This window comes from Balaenoptera physalus (genome assembly GCF_965194825.1).
Source record: "Balaenoptera physalus genome assembly, chromosome: 13".
NCBI classification, from domain to species: domain Eukaryota; kingdom Metazoa; phylum Chordata; class Mammalia; order Artiodactyla; family Balaenopteridae; genus Balaenoptera; species Balaenoptera physalus.
Genome location: NC_138892.1, coordinates 64,075,918 through 64,094,306, shown reverse-complemented (window position 1 = coordinate 64,094,306; position 18,389 = coordinate 64,075,918). Strand labels below are relative to the sequence as shown.

Below are 18,389 nucleotides of genomic sequence, written 5' to 3'. Positions count from 1 at the left end.
ACTGTAGCTTTATTATGTTATAAAATCAGATAATATGTAAGTTCTCAAAGTTGTTTTGATTTTCCAAAATTATTTTCAGTATTCCAAGTCATTAGCATTTTCATATAAATTTTCAAATCAGTGTGTTGGTTTTACAAAAATACTTGCTGGTATTTTGATTGGAATTGCATTGACTCTATAGATTAATTTGAGAGGATTGCCACCTTACTAATATCGAGTCCTCTAACATGGTATCTCCATTTATCTAGGTTTTTCGTTTCTCTCATTGCTTTGTAGTTTTCAGTGTACGTGTCTTAAACGTATTTTGTTAAATGTATTAACAAGGGAAATGTAATTTTTTTGTGTTTGGGCCTTTTAAATCATTTGTATATTCATTACAGTAATGTATTCTACCCTACCTAATACAGAATCTCTTTCCTGAATCCATAAAGCATATTGTATTGAATGTAAACACTCCTTGCAGCATATTAACATGATTTCTTTACTATTTGCTCTTTGATGAAGTAAATTAATTTAATACATATTGATTTCTGCTTTATAGTATAGCATATACAAATACAAAATATAAATATTAGTAATTCTGGTCTTAACCTAAGAAAGATTTTTTTTTTAATGGAGAGTTATTTATTTTAAAGTAGTTTAAAATCTGATGTGAAATTAGATTCTGACAATTTTTTTTAATAAAATGGCTTTAAATGCTTAAACTCCAATTTAGACCTATCATTTTTCTTAGATTTTATCTATTTTATGTAAGGATGCTTTTGCATTAGTGTTTTCCTCTGAATCATAGTTATTTACGTTTTTCACAAAAATTTAAAATAGTTATAAAAGCTATTATGATACCACAGTGCTATATTTTATTATAATATCTTTGTGCCCGATTAATTGGAAAATTATAGTGTTCATGATTCAAAAATTGATAAAAATCACCCATAATAATTTGGGGGAGCTCTCACTCTTGTGCAGTGGACATCCAAGGTCAAGGGTCCTTGCAGACTTTGGCCTAGAGATATGCTTGTGAAGGAGTCCAATGGAACATTTATTGTGTGTGCTAATAAGTTGCTTCACATTTTATCTTGTTTCTCTTGTAAATAAGCAAGAACGCATTTTTTATTGCTCTTCCTGCGTAGATCAATTCTACCTGGTATTAGTTCCTTTCAGGCTAAAGAACTTCCTTTGATGTTACTTAACAGCGCCCACCAGGGATGAATGTTCTTAATTTTTCCTCATCTAAAGCTGTCTTGTATTTCACACTCATTTTTGATGGGTACAGAATTCTGTACATTGATACATGTACATGGATACAGAATTCTGGGTTGATAGTTTTAACTTTTTTCCTTCTTTTAAGATTGCATTGTTTTCTGGCTTCTGTTCTTTCTAGTGAGGCATTCTTATAATATGTGTTGTTTTTCTCTGCCTGCCGCCAAGATATTTTTTGTTTTGTTTTCTCTTTGGTTTTCAGTAGGTTGACCTAGTGTGTCTAGCTATGGTTTTCTATTTATCCTGCTTGGGGTGTTCTGAACTTATTGTTTGTAAATTGATGTTTTTCACCAAATTGGAGGAATTTCAACCTCTAGTTTTTCAAAAAAATTTCTGCCTCACTTTCTCCTCTCCTTTTGAGACTTCAGTTACACATATGTAGGTCTGCTTGATTCACTGCGATTCTGTTTTTCTTCCATCTCTTTCTTCTTCAGATTGGATACTTTCTGTGGACTTGAATTCATCTTCAAGTTGTGTTCTAGCATTTCCATTTTAAACAATATATTCCTTCTCTGCTGACATTTCCTCTTTTATTCATTCTTTAAGAACATTATTTCCCTTTTATCCATAGCATATTTATTTGGTTTTAATAGATTAATTAGTAGAGCATGGCTATTCTTGTTTCATCTTAATCCCACCTACTTCCCGATGTCCCAGGTATTTTGAAGCAAATTTGAAACTTAATTTCATCTGTATGTAAATAAACTAATATTGGTATCTCTAAAAGAAAGGGATTAAAAAAAAATAGCCACACTACTATCACACTTTTTGAAAAATAAACAATAATTTCTTAAACATCAGGCACTGTTCACATTTTCCCGATTCACATTTTTTCTTTCTCTTTTTTCTTTTTTAAAATTTATGATTTGGGAATTGCCTGGTGGTCCGGTGGTTCAGACTTGGCATTCTCACTGTTGGGGCCCCAGGTTCGATCCCTGGTCAGGGAACTAAGATCCCACAAGCCGCGGGGAGTGGCAAAATAATAATAATAAAAATATAAAATAAAATACAATTTATGATTTTGTCCTCTACCTCTTTAGTTTTACTTTTGGAAGTATGTTTTTGAAATCACTGTTATTTGTCTTACAAAGTTTCTCACATTATACATTTCGTTAGCTATGTGTTTTTTTATTGTGGTAAAATACACATACATAAAATTTACCATCTTAAACATTTTAAATTTTAATTTCATTTATCAGTGCCGTAATATTAAACATATTCACATTGTTGTGTAGCCATCACCACCATCCATTCTCATAACTCTTTTCTTCTTGTAAAACTGAAACTCTGTGCCTATTAAACAGTAACTCTCCACTTTCCCCTCCTTCAGCCCATACTTTCTTTGATTTTTGACCATTTACCTCATAAATGGAATCATATAGTATTTGTCTCCTTGTGACTTGCTTATTTCACTTTAATATGGTGTCTTCAAGGTTCATCCATGTAGCATATTGCAGAATTTCCCTCCTTTCTAAGGCTGAATAATCCATTATATGTATATACAACAATTTGTTTATCCATTCATCTGTTGATGGACACTTGGGTTTGCTTCCACATTTTAGCTTTTGTGAATAAGGCTGCTATGAACATCGGTATACAAATTTCTCTTCAAGATTCTGCTTTCAATTCTTTTGCATATATACCCAGAAGTGGAATTGCTGGGTCATATGGTAATTCTATTTTTAATTTTTCGAGGGACGTCCATACTGTTTTCCACAATGGCTATACCATTTTATATTCCCACCAACAGTGCACAAGGGTTCCAGTTTCTCCACATCCTCTCCAACATTTGGCTGTTTTCTGTTTCTTGATAGTAGCTATTTTAATGAATGTGATGTGATATCTCTGTGGTTTTAATTGCATTTCTTCAATGATTAGTGATGTTGAGTGTCTCTTCACCTGCTTATTGGCCATTTATATATATTCTTTAGAGAAATGCCTATTCAAGTTCTCTGCCCACTTTTGAATTGGCTAGTTATATTCTTTTTTTGTTTTAAAAACGAGCTCTTTTTTTAGTAAGTTTTTTAAAATATAAATTTATTTATTTATTTTTGGCTGCGTTGGGTCTTCATTCCTGCACGTGGAGTTTCTCTAGTTGCAGCTAGTGGGGGCTACTCTTCGTTGTGGTGCGCAGGCTTCTCATTACGGTGGTTTCTCTTGTTGCGGTACATGGGCTTCAGTAGTTGTGGCTCGCGGGCTCTAGAGCACAGTCTCAGTAGCTGTGGTGCATGGGCTTAGTTGCCTCACAGCATGTGGGATCTTCCAGGACCAGGGCACGAACCCGTGTCCCCTGCATTGGCAGGCAGATTCTTAACCACTGTGCTACCAGGGAAGTCCCAAGTTATATTCTTGAGTGTAGTTTAACACGATCCTCTGACCTCTGTATTTCATGCAAATTGGTAGCTAGATCTAGAGGCTTAATCAGAATTAGATTTTATTTTGGAGCAGCAAAGAGAACAAAAACATGTAGTATATGTCTTTGTGTGTCTCTCTTATACTAGCTGCTGCTGATCATTGACTAGATATATTGATTTGTTAAGGGTTGCAAAGTGGTACTATTTCTGTGCTATCTTTTTTCCATTTATTATTTGAAACACTTCCGTAAAGAAAAGCTTTCCTTCATCTTCATTACCCTGAGGTACAGCTCATATATGCAATGTATGATAAATGCTTGGTTCTAGCTTTTACTACCAGTTTTCAAAATAATGTGTTGGTTCCCTGGCAACCTTCAAAAACGACCATTCAGATATTTTTTTGGTTTTGAATATTTAAACATATTTGGTGTGTTCATTGTCCTTACTGATGAAGTATGGCCTCTTTGAGTCCTTTTGTCATGGTATTTTCAATGTTCCTTGCTCTCTAATGTGACAAAATGTTCCAGGCTCTTGTACGTTTTGTGTCAAAAGGCTCTGGAGTTGCCATGTTACTTTTATGGGAAAGTAATGTTTTGCAGTCCACTGCTTAGGCACAAGGAGTGCTTCTGGCTAATGATTTGGTTATTATTTCTAAGCCTTTTCTTTGAACAGAGCTATTAAATACTTTTTTTTTTTTAAAGACAATATATATCATGAGTTTATATCGATGCTTTCGATTTAAATTCAGGCTACATGGTTTTTACTTCTTCAGTTGCTGTCTGCATCTCTTTTCTCCCACGTGAAAATCTCAGATGTCAGTGACCCCAATATAATTTATGATTTGGTATATCCAAAATCACAGACAGAAGTCTCAGAATAACAATACCAATAATAATATAATTCTGAAAACAAATTAAGACTTTTTTTTGCTGTACTTTGCCTTGTGGTTTGTTCCTAAGGAACGTTCATAACAGTTGATTTTTATTTTGGTTCAAAGTCATTTAGAGTTTCTCTGTGTTATTCCGCTAGTTGGATACACATTTAGGTTCATTTTGCATTGAACTTTTACAAACTGATTTTTAAAAATTTTATTCAGTATGTGCATGGCTTAAAAGTAAAATATCTAAAACAGTATATTAAATTCATATTCACGTGTCTGTGTGTGTGAATGCAAGTATATCTTCATATCCACATCTAACTTATCTAAACAACACCTAACTATACATACCTTTCTCCTTGCCTTGCCTCTTCTTTTTTTTTTTTAAATAGTATTTTCTGGAAATCACTCCATTATAATATTTAGAGCAGTTCCTCAGGTTTCTTTTTTTTTTTTTTTTCTTACATCTGATAATTGTGTGGATACACCATGTTGTTTTCAATCATTGATGGACTGTTGGGTTGTTTCGTGTGTGTGAGCGTGTGTTTGGGAGAGTTGTGGATCCAAGCCCCCTCACCCCCCATGCCCCCCCACTTCCTATCATAGTAAGTGTCAGTGAATAGCCATATGCATCATTTTTTTAAAAACCTCTTTTTGGTCTGTGTATATGCAGTAAAATTTCCTAGAAGTGGGGTTGATAAGAATATGATAATACGCATATGTGATATTTTGGAAGACATTGCTGAATTTTCCTTTTTAAGGGTTGTGTTGTTTTGAATGCCCATCATCAGTGTATCAGAGTACCTGTTTTGCCACAGCCTTATCAATAGAGTATGTTGTCAAATTTTTAGACTTTTTCCAATTTTATGTGAGAAATGTGAATTCCATTTTAATTGCATTTCTCTTATGAGCAGGGTCTAGCATCTTTTCATATAAGAGCCATTTGCCTTTCTTTTTCCACCTTGCTTGTGATATGTTGCAGTTAGTTTTAATATTTTGACTTTTGTGGTTTTACTTTGTTTATTGTATTAATTGTATTTGCCATGTAGAAGTTTTTAAAAGTACAGCTATCAATCATTTTATTTTGCTCTACTAACTCTATAGTACATGGAAGTAATGTCATGGAAAATATGTTCCAAATGTAAATTAAATATATTTGTGAAAATATACACTTTATCCTTTGTGATTATATCCTTTGTGTTCTTCTTGCTTCTAGGCAAGGATAAAAGCCATCAATACGTTTTTTGCTAAGAATGGTTATCGATTAATGGATTCTAGTATGTATAGTCCTCCCATTCAAACTCAAGCACAGTATGCCTCACCGGTCTTTATGCAGCCTGTATATAATCCTCACCAACAGTACTCTGTTTATAGTATTGTGCCTCAGTCTTGGTCTCCAAATCCCACACCTTACTTTGAAACACCACTGGTAAGTGAGATCCTTACAGAATAATACATTTTTTTCACTGAAGCTGAAATTTGAAGAAATCAGCTAGAATTAGAGTTCATATTTTATTTTGTTTTGTGTTGATATTGGTTACTTTCTGGCTTTTAAATGGTGATAAGGATATTTAATCCCCCATATCAAATATATGCGTATGACTAAGAGTTGAGCTATTGGTTCCTATCATTTTATTCTTTAAATTGCTGGTAAATTAATAGACTGGAAAAATCCTGAATGATTTAAAGTTTTGTGAAACTTTTTCAGAGAGAAATATTCTTTATTAAGTGTTGAACCAGTTGTTCCTTGTTCTGTAATTCAAGTGATAACTTGGAGTGAGTATTGCAAATGTTTAAAATTATTTTTGGCTTATCAAAGAAATTGATGCTACGTTAGTTCATCAGAAGTTTCTTAAGACCCTCACACCAGGTTTTTGTCTTTACTATGAATAGCTTTTAAACATTCAAATTTTCTTTTAGGCTCCTTTTCCCAATGGTAGTTTTGTGAATGGCTTTAATTCACCAGGATCTTACAAAACAAATGCTGCTGCTGCTGCTGCTGCTGTGAATATGGGTCGACCATTCCAAAAAAATCGGTAAGATGAAAAACGATAGCTGGAATTTATTTATTTATTTTAAAATTTATTTATTTAATTTGTTTTATTTTTGGCTGTGTTGGGTCTTCAGTTGCTGTGCGCAGGCTTTCTCTAGTTGCGGCGAACGGGAACTACTCTTTGTTGTGGTGCACAGGCTTCTCATTGGGTGGCTTCTCTTGTTGCAGAGCACGGGCTCTAGGCGCGCGGGCTTCAGTAGTTGTGGTACTCGGGCTCAGTAGTTGTGGAGCACAGGCTTAGTTGCTCCGCGGCGTGTGGGATCTTCCTGGACCAGGGCATGAACCCGTGTCCCCTGCATTGGCAGGTGGATTCTTAACCACTGCGCCACCAGGGAAGCCATGTACTCACTTTAACTGACACAGTTGGTTAAAGCATTTGAATATCTTTTTTTTTTTTTTTGTCCTTGCCTTGCGGCCTGTGGGATCTTAATTCCCTGACTAAGTTCCCCAGATCAAACCCCGGGCCCATGGCAATGAAAGCACCAAGTCCTAACCACTGGACTGCCAGGGGATTCCCTGAAGATCATTTTTAAGTGTTCAGAAAATTTTACTACATATACACATTCTTAATTGCTTTATGAAGTTTCAAATGAGAACTCTTCATATTGTAAGAATGAAGGATTCTTTATAAACAAAAGATTACTTGTGCTCTTGTAGATGACCCTTAGTTTGGTGATACAGTAATAACAGCAAAATTCAAGTATTGCTAGGACATATGAGTAGAAGTACAGTGAGCTTTAAAAACACACACTGTCCTCTAACCTTCATCCTGTTGTTCCAAAAAGATTATTTAATTTCCATGTGCACACAGAGACAGTGATGTTTAAATCTGGAAAGACCTTTGTTATGATGTAGTTTTAATTCATTTTACAGATGAATTGAAGAAAGTGAAAGTTGAAGAGGATGAATATCTTGCTAGGGTTACATGGCTTTTTATCAGCAGCAGACCTGAGATTAGCACATTTTCTTTTCTTCTACTATAGCTAGTAAAGTTTTTTTCTTAAAAATAATTGAGTTAATACAAATGACAGTTTATAACCTCCCTTGTGAGGAGATACAGATTTCTCATGATTATTAATAGTAGCTTTGTAAAAATATGTATCTGTTGATTTCACATTTCTTTGAAGAGGTGAATTTTGCTTTAAACACTTACGTGAAGTAGACGTCTTGGTTATAAGAGACTAAAAACAATTTTTAATAACAACAAAAAGTATTGGTGTTTGCAGATGCTTGACTTAAAAATACATTAAGTGGGCTTATGGTATTCCTTTATTGTCACTTGAAAGCACTGCTGTGCTTTCAAGAGGTAAAAAATACAATAAGAGGTAAAAATACAGTAAGAAAGCCAAGAATGACAGTCAAGTCATTCTCGCTTTTTAAAAAATATATATTTATTTATTTGGTTGGTTGGTTGGTTGCACCCGGTCTTAGTTTTGGGAGGTGGGCTCCTTGGTTGCAGGAGGTGGGCACCTTAGTTGTGGCGTGCATGTGGGATCCAGTTCCCTGAGGAGGGATCGATCGTAAGCCCCCTGCATTGAGAGCGCGGGGTCTTAACCACTGCGCCACCAGGGAAGTCCCAAGTCATTCTTGCTTATAAGGAGATATATCTGTGGTTTTGAAGATATAGGATAGGTTTAGTATAATTTTGCTTGTTATTCAAAACTACTTGTGTACAATTTTTTGCGTTTGTTTGACCAATACAGGTTGTTGTTCATTTTTAGTCACAGAAATAATACACGAATACTTCCTTATAAAAATGCGGATATTGCAGATGAACTAGAGGCTTTTGACCACCAACCCAAATCCTTGCTTCCTTCTTACTTCTAAGAAGTGACCGCTGCCAGGCCTTTATTTTTATTTATTTAAGTTATCAGTCAAGGAGCAGTTTATTACATTAACCTTGTAACAGCCCAGTGATGATCACTAGACCTACTTAGAGAGAATAGGACTAACTTTCAGAAGTCTGGGCAATTTTCTACCTTTCATACTTTATCTTTCTGTCACTTTCCTTCTTCCTTTACATCTTTTATCACTTCTTTCTTTCATCATCCTTTTTTCTTTTGCCAAGACTGCGATTGTAAGTCCCTCTCTGTGAAGGGTAAGATTATGAGATCTGAGGGCTGTTAAACCTAATAACTTGTCTACTGGGTGTATTGAAATGCAATGAGAAAATTTCAGTGAGTGATAGTTTCTGAACAGATACATAAACAGCAATATCTACCTCATGAGGTCATTTTCAGATATGATGGATAATGTAAATTAGTTTGTGTTAGTTGACATACTGTAAATTTCGTTGCTATTCAGAAACTATTTTGTAACGTATAAGTAATTATCTGGAAAAGTACTGTATATGAGACTTAGCCCAACTTTATAGCCTAATTTTTATGTTTAAGTTTTAGTAGTAGTAATCTAATTTGTTATATTCTCTAAAGAGTTAGTAGGATAGCTGGAGATGCTATTGGAATTAATGTTTAATTGTTCATAATTATGAGGTTTTAAATCCCTATTCAAAGAACCCGGAATTTACAGTATGTTATTAATATTATAAATTTGTAACTATGAAAATAGACTAAAAAAAAATGGAGTATATAAACTGCAAGCCAGGGGCTAAATAGAAATCTATTACTTCCTTTTTTAATCTCCTGTAGAGCCAGGGTCCTCAGTTGCTTGGGCTTACTTTAGATGTTTTCACTATTGATTAAACTGCATCCTCTCCTTTACCCTACCCTAGCTTCATCTGCTTACAAATTGTTAAGAGAGTTGGGTGCTTATACCCATCATCCAAGATAAAAGCTACTTTTGTTAGATGTAGGTGGATTTTGTTTTTGTTTTGTTTTGCTTTGTTTGTCTTTGGTTTGGTTTTTTGTTTTTTACCAGATTCCATACCTTAATTCATGAAGTCATGCCAGGCTATTAGTTGCGTTATATTTTCCTAGTTTTTTGGTCCCACATCTTTGTTGGATCTTTGAACAACTGATTTCATTTGGAGGGGGATGCTTAGTAGGAAGCTGGGATTTTAATATATTCCACTGTTCCTTACTTTTAAAAAAAATTATCAGTCCCCTAAAGAGTTTTTTTAGACTTTTCCCCCATATGAAAATTTAATACTAGAGATTATTGTATATCTATTTATGTAATGTATGCCAATTCTTACTCCCTTTGGGGGTATTGTTGCCCCATTGAGAATGTATGGCATAGACTCAATAAGCTTCCAGCCTGGCTGATTTAGATGTGTCAGAACTGCAGTTTGTGTTAAAGAAATTAGGTAAAATCCTAGTTATATCCTAAATTTGGGGGTAGAAGTAGCCTTATCTTGAAGAACTTTGGATCACCTCCCAAATCTCTCCAGACAGCTTTTTTTAATGTAAAAATTCTTTGCCTTTTAAAAATAATACGTCTGAGACATTAAAGGGTTTACATTTTTACAACACAGTGCTCTGTGTCCAACCCAGTTTATGGAAAATCAGAATACAGCAGAAGGCAATTTTTAACTTGGCCTGTTAAGAGTTTCTACCATTAAGAGAAAATATTTTCTGTTTTAATTTATCCTTTCACATATATGGTCTTATATTTCTTATAGTGTGAAGCCTCATTTTAGGTCAGGTGGTTCAGAACACTCAACAGAGGGCTCTGTGTCATTGACGGATGGACCATTGAACAGATCTGGTTCAAGGAACTTTCCAACTGAACGACATAACCCTACAGTAACAGGGCACCAGGAGCAAAGCTACCTTCCAAAAGAGACTCCCACTTTGCAGATGGAACAGAATGGGGACTATGGTAGGGGCAGGTAAGGAAGTATGGTAATAAATATGGAAATAAGGTATATGAAAATTCTTTAATCATAATATGAATGTTTGAAGACCACGATCTAGTGATTTTTAAATTTAATTATTGGTATATAGTTATGCTAAATAAATACTTTATTCATGTAATATGTGTTACTAGTTTTTCATAATTAAGAAATTCAGAATGCCCATATAGCTCTGAGTCAGAGGTTTATAAAAGTTATTCTGAAGTTCTTCACAGTTCACTAAGGAAAGATTAGCTTAGAAAGATAAGATTCCATCTGCATCATAGTTTTAATTTCTAGCAACATCTAAACTGTGGGAATGGGGTTATATGTTATCTACCCTTCCTAAACAAAACAAAAAAAATGAACCCTAATATGCTTCTGATTTGGAGGGAGCATTGCTAATAAAAATGGGCCCAGCTTACTTAGTGGTGGTGGTGGTAGTAGGTGAAGTTTTTGGTAGATTAGCTCAGCGTCTCTTCAGAAGAAAATATATCTTTTAATAATAAAGGAGATTTAGGAAGTATAGATACTTAAAATAGAAGTTCGCCCATCTATGATAGAATGTATACATTTGAAGAAACTTATGAATTGTCCCTCCCACCTGCTTCCCCACCCCCACTCCCTTTTGTCATTGTTAAAAGGAGAACTCTCTTCAGAGGTCGAAGACGTCGGGAAGATGAAAGGATCCCAGTAAGTTTTTTTTTTTTTAACCTTTAATTACATACGTTCAATTTTTTTTTTTCTTCTGTGATTTACTATGGCGCTGACTTCTGGTGTATCTTTCCGGGTTTTTGTTTTATTGATTATAATATTGATTATGATTAGAGCCTGTTCTTGACCCTGAAATATCCACCATCACCATTACCCCTCACCCTTAAAGCACACATATAGTTAGAGCTTTGACCTGTGTTGCTCACTTTTAAAAAAAATTACTTGAATACCTAATCTATTCACATGGTTTAAAATAAAATATATGAAAATATTCCATGGAAAGTTTAATTATTGCTTTATTAATGGAAATTTAAAGAGTTTCAGTCTTTTGATTTTACAATGCTGTTACAAACAGTGCATTGATAACCTCATATAACCATCACTTCCTACGTGTGCAATAGTATCTGAAGGAGAATCCCTAGAAGTGGGATTTCTGAGTCACAATTCAGTGAGTTGCTGCCTAATGGCTTTCTATAGGGGTTGTGCTGATTTTCACTCTGTGAAAAAAAGTTTCTGTTTATCCATAAGCCTTACAAAGTATATGATTTTTTGCCAGTCTGGTAGCATATGTGATTCACTTTTAAAGCTCTGTTGGATGGTATTGGAAACTGTTATACTATTTATTAATTGTTACTTGGGGGCAGTTTTCTACCTAGTGCTGATTCTTATATTTGCCAATCCTGTGAAACCACTTAGAGATTTTTTAAAAATTTTTTATAGTTCTAGGCAGGTTCTTATTTGAATCCTCATTTACCTAGCTTCAAATTATTCATATTTTTTTGTGTGTTTGGTTTGTTCATGGTGAATGTTTGTCATTTCTTAACTGTGGTCAAAAGGAGTTGAGGAATAAAAATAGTATAGGAAGACATGGAGGTCTCAAGAAAACCCTGCCTGGAATTTACATTTATATCATAAATGTGAAATATAATACTTGCTTTACATGTATAAGTAGTGAGTTATATACATATATAATAGTATACTATATAGTGTACATATACATATAAGTATACAGATATCACATGTTTAAGCAGTGAAAAGGTACAGATTTTCAAAGAAGAAAAATATTGCATTATAACACAAAGAATAATCCTTGGGGCAAACTGTGAACCTTTTAAAAGTGTTGGTTTTTCATTTATAGCTTTCTATATCATGGCAGCCTTGAGACTTTAGGCAACACCTTTTTTAGGATACCATTGTAGCAGTCTGTGTGAATCCTCAAGTGGACCTGAACGATTAAGGAGAGGAGAGATTAGGTTGGAGGTCTGTTTAATATGTTGAAAATACCTGGATTGAGGACTGAAGAAACAGGAGACCGGCCTGCTTCATAGTACAAAGGGCAGGGTGGGGGTACCCTTGTGCAGTAAGGAGATCTTAGCTAGAGGTACAATTTAGGATTTGTAAGCTTACATGTAGTAATTAAAGTAACAAGAGTAGATGAGATCATGCAGGGGACTCTCAGTAGAGTAAGTGATATTAAAAAGGGCCGAGAATGGAACTTGAGGAACATAGTAGCTGTGGGGCTGAAAAATGTGATCATTCATTTTGTTGTTTGAAGTATCCAAGAGAAATCCAAGTGGAAATAGCTAATAGGCAAATTGATATCTGGGTTTCAGGCAAAGATCTGGTCTGAAAATATTTAAAGCGTACAACCTAGTGATTTTTGGTTAATTTTCAGAGTTGTGCAGCCAAAAATTCACCATAAGGTGAAAAAGATTGTTTTAAGAGTTGTTTGCATGTAGGTAGTAGTTGAAGCTGTGGATAATGGATATCACACAGGGAGAGTATGGAAAGGGAGAAAGAATGGCAATCATATAGAAACCAAAACCATCCAAAGAGGTGGTCAGAGTGAGAAGAGCACATGCTTGTCAGATCTGAGAATTAAGGAAAAGAGGTATCAGAAGCTAACGGAAGAATGAGCTCCCACAGGAAAGAATGTTTACCATGCCAAATGCTAGAGTGAGGTCAGAAAAAAAAAGTCTGTCAGATTTTGCATTGTGGAAGAAGGCATTGGTGACTTGTCAAAGCAATTTTAGTGGTGCGGTGAGGGAGTAGAGAAGAAGATACAACAAGTGAGAGGCTTGTCAGAGGGTATAGAGAGTGGTAGGTGGAGGAGAAAGATGAAAAGATTTTCAAGGAAGGGTATTGTTTTCCCTTGAGACTATAGAAGGAGAAAAGATAATGGCAAATTTAGGTAGTGTAGGGGTTTTTGTGTTTATTTTTGTTATGGAAGAGGGTATAGCAAATTTAGAAAGCAAAGAATAGTGGAGATTGATTAGAAGGTTTAAAGAGTGTGGCAGAGTTTGCAAAAGAACCAAGAGAAGGAGCTGACTGACTAAAGATAAGTCGGATTGATCAATACTAATGAGAACTCAACTAAAATGAGAATCCAAGAATTTATAGGGGAATAGTTCTCTTCATTAGGTGGAGTTTGGTTTGTTTGTTTCTTAGAGCTTTCAGCTTCTGTGGTACAGGATTAGAGAATGAGATGAGCATGTAATCTGTTTTTTGATTTGTGTCTTTTAGAGACCCCATCCTTCAACAGCTGAAGCAAAGGCTCCAACACCAAAGTTTGACTTATTAGCCTCAAATTTTCCTCCTTTACCTGGAAGTTCATCAAGAACGCCAGGTGAACTTGTTTTGGAGAGTAGGATGTCTGATGTTGTTAAAGGTGTCTGCAAAGAAAAGGTAAACACTGAAGCATCCAATCTTTATCTTATGGGACCAATTTTTTGCCTTTGTTTTCATGGTTATTATTTAAAATTTTATTTGCTCTCAATGCTTATTTCTATCATAGTGTTTATTCATGGGGTTTTTAGCATACTTTGAGTATTACGAAAAGATTTGTGATAAAGCTACACAACGTCAATAAAATGTTTCTTCACCTTTGCCTGTCTTTGTATCAGTCAACCTAGCTTGGTAGAACTAATTTATGAAAGCTGAATGGAAAGTGTCATTTCCACTTAAGTGCATATATCGATAATTAAGTGATAACGCGAATGAATTCTAAGCTACTCTGGTAAACTCAGTCTTCCAAATAAATGGAGAGTTGATGTCAAAAGGTTGGGATAACCCATCCTACAATATTTTTTTGAGTGTAGACCTCTTTATATGCTAAATCCTCATGCCCCACAAATTTTTCTCATTTTCTACCTTTTGTTTCTAATTCAGCTTCATTTTTTTTTTTAATTTATTTATTATTATTTTTTTTAATGCTATTCTTGTCTGCTTACATCCTTTTTATTTATGTATGTATGGCTTTGTTGGGTCTTCGTTTCTGTGCGAGGGCTTTCTCTAGTTGTGGCAAGCGGGGGCCACTCTTCATCGCGGTGCACGGGCCTCTCACTATCGCGGCCTCTCGTTGCCGAGCACAGGCTCCAGACGCGCAGGCTCAGTAATTGTGGCTCACGGGCCGAGTTGCTCCGCGGCATGTGGGATCTTCCCAGACCAGGGCTCGAACCCACGTCCCCTGCAATGGCAGGCAGATTCTCAACCACTGCGCCACCAGGGAAGCCCTCAGCTTCATTTTTAAGAGTACATGTACATAGTATATCTAGGCTTATAATGAAAAATAGTAGTCCCCTGCTACCACTTTCAACTCTAGCTTTTTCTCCTGACATTTATCCCTGTATATCTAATTAACATGTTTATACTGCTCCTTCTTAGATTTTTCAGTTTTAGACATTGTCTATTAACTTTACATTCTAGAAGCTAACGGTTTAGCTCTCTTAAACCAATATACTTTTCTCATCCTCTCAGTACATTGTACTTCATCATATCTATACTGCCATCAATTATGAGATACCCCATTATTTTGGTATTACTAAGAAAGTAAAAGACACTGCCAGTTAGATTAGGTCATGCCATCATTTGTATGTCACATCTCAGTATTGCATCATTTTTTTCCATAACTGAGGCTTATGGTATATTGTTATTATGTCTCCTTTCTTATACTCTGCACAGCTGTGTTCCTGGGACTTCACTGTCATCCTGGGAATTTTCTTTACTCTTCTTTGGTGGATCCCTTCTTTTTCTTACTCTTGTTTGACTTTCCCAAATTATGGTGGGTCACATCTTCCCAGGCTTCCTGTATAAGGTTTTTAGTAAAAATTTCTTGAGATCTTGCATTCTGAAATGTTCTTCTGTTCTCACACTTGATAAGTAGCTTATCTCTGTAGAATTTTCTATTAGAAATCATTTTCCCTCAGAAGTTTGAAGGTATTTCACTGTCTTCCCTTGTTAAAAAAATTATGCAATTTGGTAATTGTTTCACCACTTCTAAGATAGACCATTTTTTAAAAAAAAAATTATTGTTATTACATTTTCCCCATGAAAGTCAGGCTGTCTTATAATTTAAAAACTATTGTAGTTTTAGTGGCAGTGTTTTTTCTTAGTATATAAAATAATGGTGTGTTTTAAAGTTGATGGCTTCTCAGATTTGGTGAGGTATGATACACAGACACATTTATTTATTTGCTTGTTTGTTTGTTTGTTTATGGCTGCATTGGGTCTTTGTTGCTGCGCACAGGCTTTCTCTAGTTGCCGCGAGCGGGGACTATTCTTCATTGCGGTGCGCAAGCTTCTTATCGTAGTGGCTTCTCTTGTTGCAGAGCACGGACTCTAGGCACGCAGGCTCAGTAGTTGTGGCTCACGTGCTCTAGAGCACAGGCTTAGTAGTTGTGGCGCACGGGCTTAGTTGCTCCACAGTATGTGGGCTCTTCCTGGACCAGGGCTCGAACCCGTGTGCCCTGCATTGGCAGGCGGATTCTTAACCACTGCGCCACCAGGGAAGTCCCCACAGATACAGTTTTAAAGAATAATAATAAAATGTACTTCTTGTAATTCCAACCCACAAATATGGGATGAACACTTAATTTGATATTGGACCTTCTATGTTGAACCTCTGATTTTCTTGTTTGGCTTTTCTAATTTTTATCTTTGTACCTGTCTGTATTTTCTACAAAGTTATCCTGAATGTTACCTTTTAAACCTATTGAAATTTTTAAAAATTTTAATCCCATACCCCTAAAAACCTATTGAAATTTTTATTTTGTTGGTCGATTTTAATTTCTAGGGCTCTTTCTTGATATTCGTTTTTTACTTGTGGTAAAATGCACATAACATGAAATTTATCATCTTAACCATGTTAAGCGTGTACAGTTCAGTAGTGTTAAATGCATTCACATTGTTGTGCAACCAGTCTCCAGAACTGTTTTTATCTTGCAAAACTAAAATGGTTTACCCATTAAATAGCAGCTCACATTCCCCCCCTTCTCTCAGCCCCTGGCAACCACCATTCTGCTTTGTCTCTGAATTTGACTACTCTAAGTATCTCATATAAGTGGAATCAAACAGTATTTGTCTTTTTGTGACTGGCTTATTTCACTTAGCATAATGTCCTCAAGGGTCATTCTTTGTCGTAGAGTGTATCAGTACTTCATTCCTTTCATTGTGCAATAATATTCCATTGGATAGTTATACCACATTTTGTTTATCCACTCACCAGCTGAATATTTAGCTTGTTCTCACGTTTTGACTATTATGAACAATGCTATTGTGAACATTTGTGTATAAGTTTTTGTATAGACATGTGTTTCCTCTTGGGTTTATAACTGAGCAGAATTGCTGGGTCATATGGTAACTCTATATTTAACTTTTTGAGGAGCTGCCAGACTGTTTTTACAAAGTGGCTGCATCATTTTACATTTCCACCCTCAGTGTATGAGAGTCCCAATAACTACAGACCATCACTAACATTCATTATTCTCTGTCTTACTGATTATAGCTATCCTAGTGAGTGTGAAATGGTTTCTCATTGTGGGTTTGATTTGCATTTCCCTAATGGACAGTTACGTTGAGCTTTTCATGCATGTGCTTATTGGCCATTTGTTTATCTTCTTTGGAGAATTATCTATATAAGTTCAATTTTGAAATATGTTTCCACTTTAAGGATAAGGAAGAGTTGAGAGTTAGTTGCCCAGTGACTGCAGAGGATGAACAGACAGACTGCACCTCTGCCCAGCAACTCAATATGAGCACCAGTCCTCCATGTACAGCTGAGCTTTCTGCATTAAGGTACAATTTCAAAGTAGATGATCTTTCACATTAAGATTACTTTTTCTTCTGATCATTTCTCAGGTGTTTCTTTGTGCTCTATATTAAGCCTAATGTCAAGTTCTTTTTTCCTTAGCACAACTCAGCAAGAAAAGGATCTAATAGAGGATTCCACTGTTCAGAAAGATGTTCCCAACCAGACAACTATACCAGTTTCTTCCCCGAGTACTGCAAAGCCATCGAGAACAAATACTGCTTCACCGTGTAATAGTAACATAAGTGCAGCTGTAGCTGTGGCCCTACAGGTAACTTGTTGAATTTAGTTTAGCGAGAATAAAACAATAGGTTAAATAATGAGAAATTTTATTTTTCACATAACTCTTTGCTAGAGCAGAGTCATTTGGAAATAGCCCAAATTGGGGCTGGTTGCCCGCATCAAAAAAGGAATTTAAAGTCACTCTGAAGAAATTGGAAATTTTAGCCTTGTTGAGGGAATGAAGAAATTACTGTTTATTCTGTTTCTTTTGATTGCTTTGTTTCCAATCAGATTGTGGTTAAGTGAAGCTTCCTTCTCATTATGATGACTGTACCTATTTTTGGGCTAGGGTATAGAGGCTTTGAGCCTCTTGAAATTCTTTTTTGTATAATGCTTAACAAATCTATGAAACCCATGAGGGGCCACTGCCATTTTTATTCAATTTCCAGAATCGTTTTTATAATTTGAAAAATATAGAAAAGCAGGGGAAAAAAAGCCACAGAATTTACCTATAAGTCTTTCATTCATTGATATAACTAGTAGCATTTTTGGTACAGCTCTTTCTTTTTTCTAGGTTAAGAACATTTTATCTTGTCTTTTAATAATAATGATAATAATAATAGAATAGCAGCTACCACTTATGAAATGCCTACTATATGCTAGGACCAGTACTAAAGACTTTTATGCTTTAGCCCATTCTCACAGCATCCCTATTCTCCTCCTTTTCAGATGAGGTAATAGTTTATATTATTGGTTTCCAACTGCTCTGCTGAGATTCTTGTGGTATCTCTCTTAGGGTTCTTTGTAGTCAGGGAAGAGAGAATGGAACCATTTTATTTCATCATGTGGATGTACCATTATTAATTTAATCTGTTCTTCCTTGTTAGCCATTTAGGTTTCCAGGTTTTTTTGCATCATTATAAACATTGCTGACTTGTATATCCTTCAAATAAATATCTCAAGTGAAATTATTGTATCATACATAAATTGCTAAGACTTTTTAATTATATTCAACAAATTTTATTTTTAAA

General features: G+C 35.2%; 1 protein-coding gene across 11 annotated transcripts in view; it reads left to right on the top strand.

Annotated features, from left to right (window-relative positions):
* Window positions 1–18,389, top strand: part of LARP4 (La ribonucleoprotein 4) — a 66,665-nt gene that overhangs the window by 43,661 nt on the left and 4,615 nt on the right. For 10 of the 11 annotated variants that reach the window (XM_082421343.1, XM_082421341.1, XM_082421344.1 and 7 more), the window contains 7 exons: window positions 5,708–5,920; window positions 6,412–6,527; window positions 10,125–10,334; window positions 10,982–11,030; window positions 13,575–13,736; window positions 16,999–17,123; window positions 17,239–17,407. In XM_082421343.1, the coding sequence (XP_082277469.1) occupies window positions 5,708–5,920; window positions 6,412–6,527; window positions 10,125–10,334; window positions 10,982–11,030; window positions 13,575–13,736; window positions 16,999–17,123; window positions 17,239–17,407 (1,044 nt within the window). The remainder of the gene's footprint in view (window positions 1–5,707; window positions 5,921–6,411; window positions 6,528–10,124; window positions 10,335–10,981; window positions 11,031–13,574; window positions 13,737–16,998; window positions 17,124–17,238; window positions 17,408–18,389) is intronic. The other variant, XM_082421342.1, reaches the window with a different exon arrangement.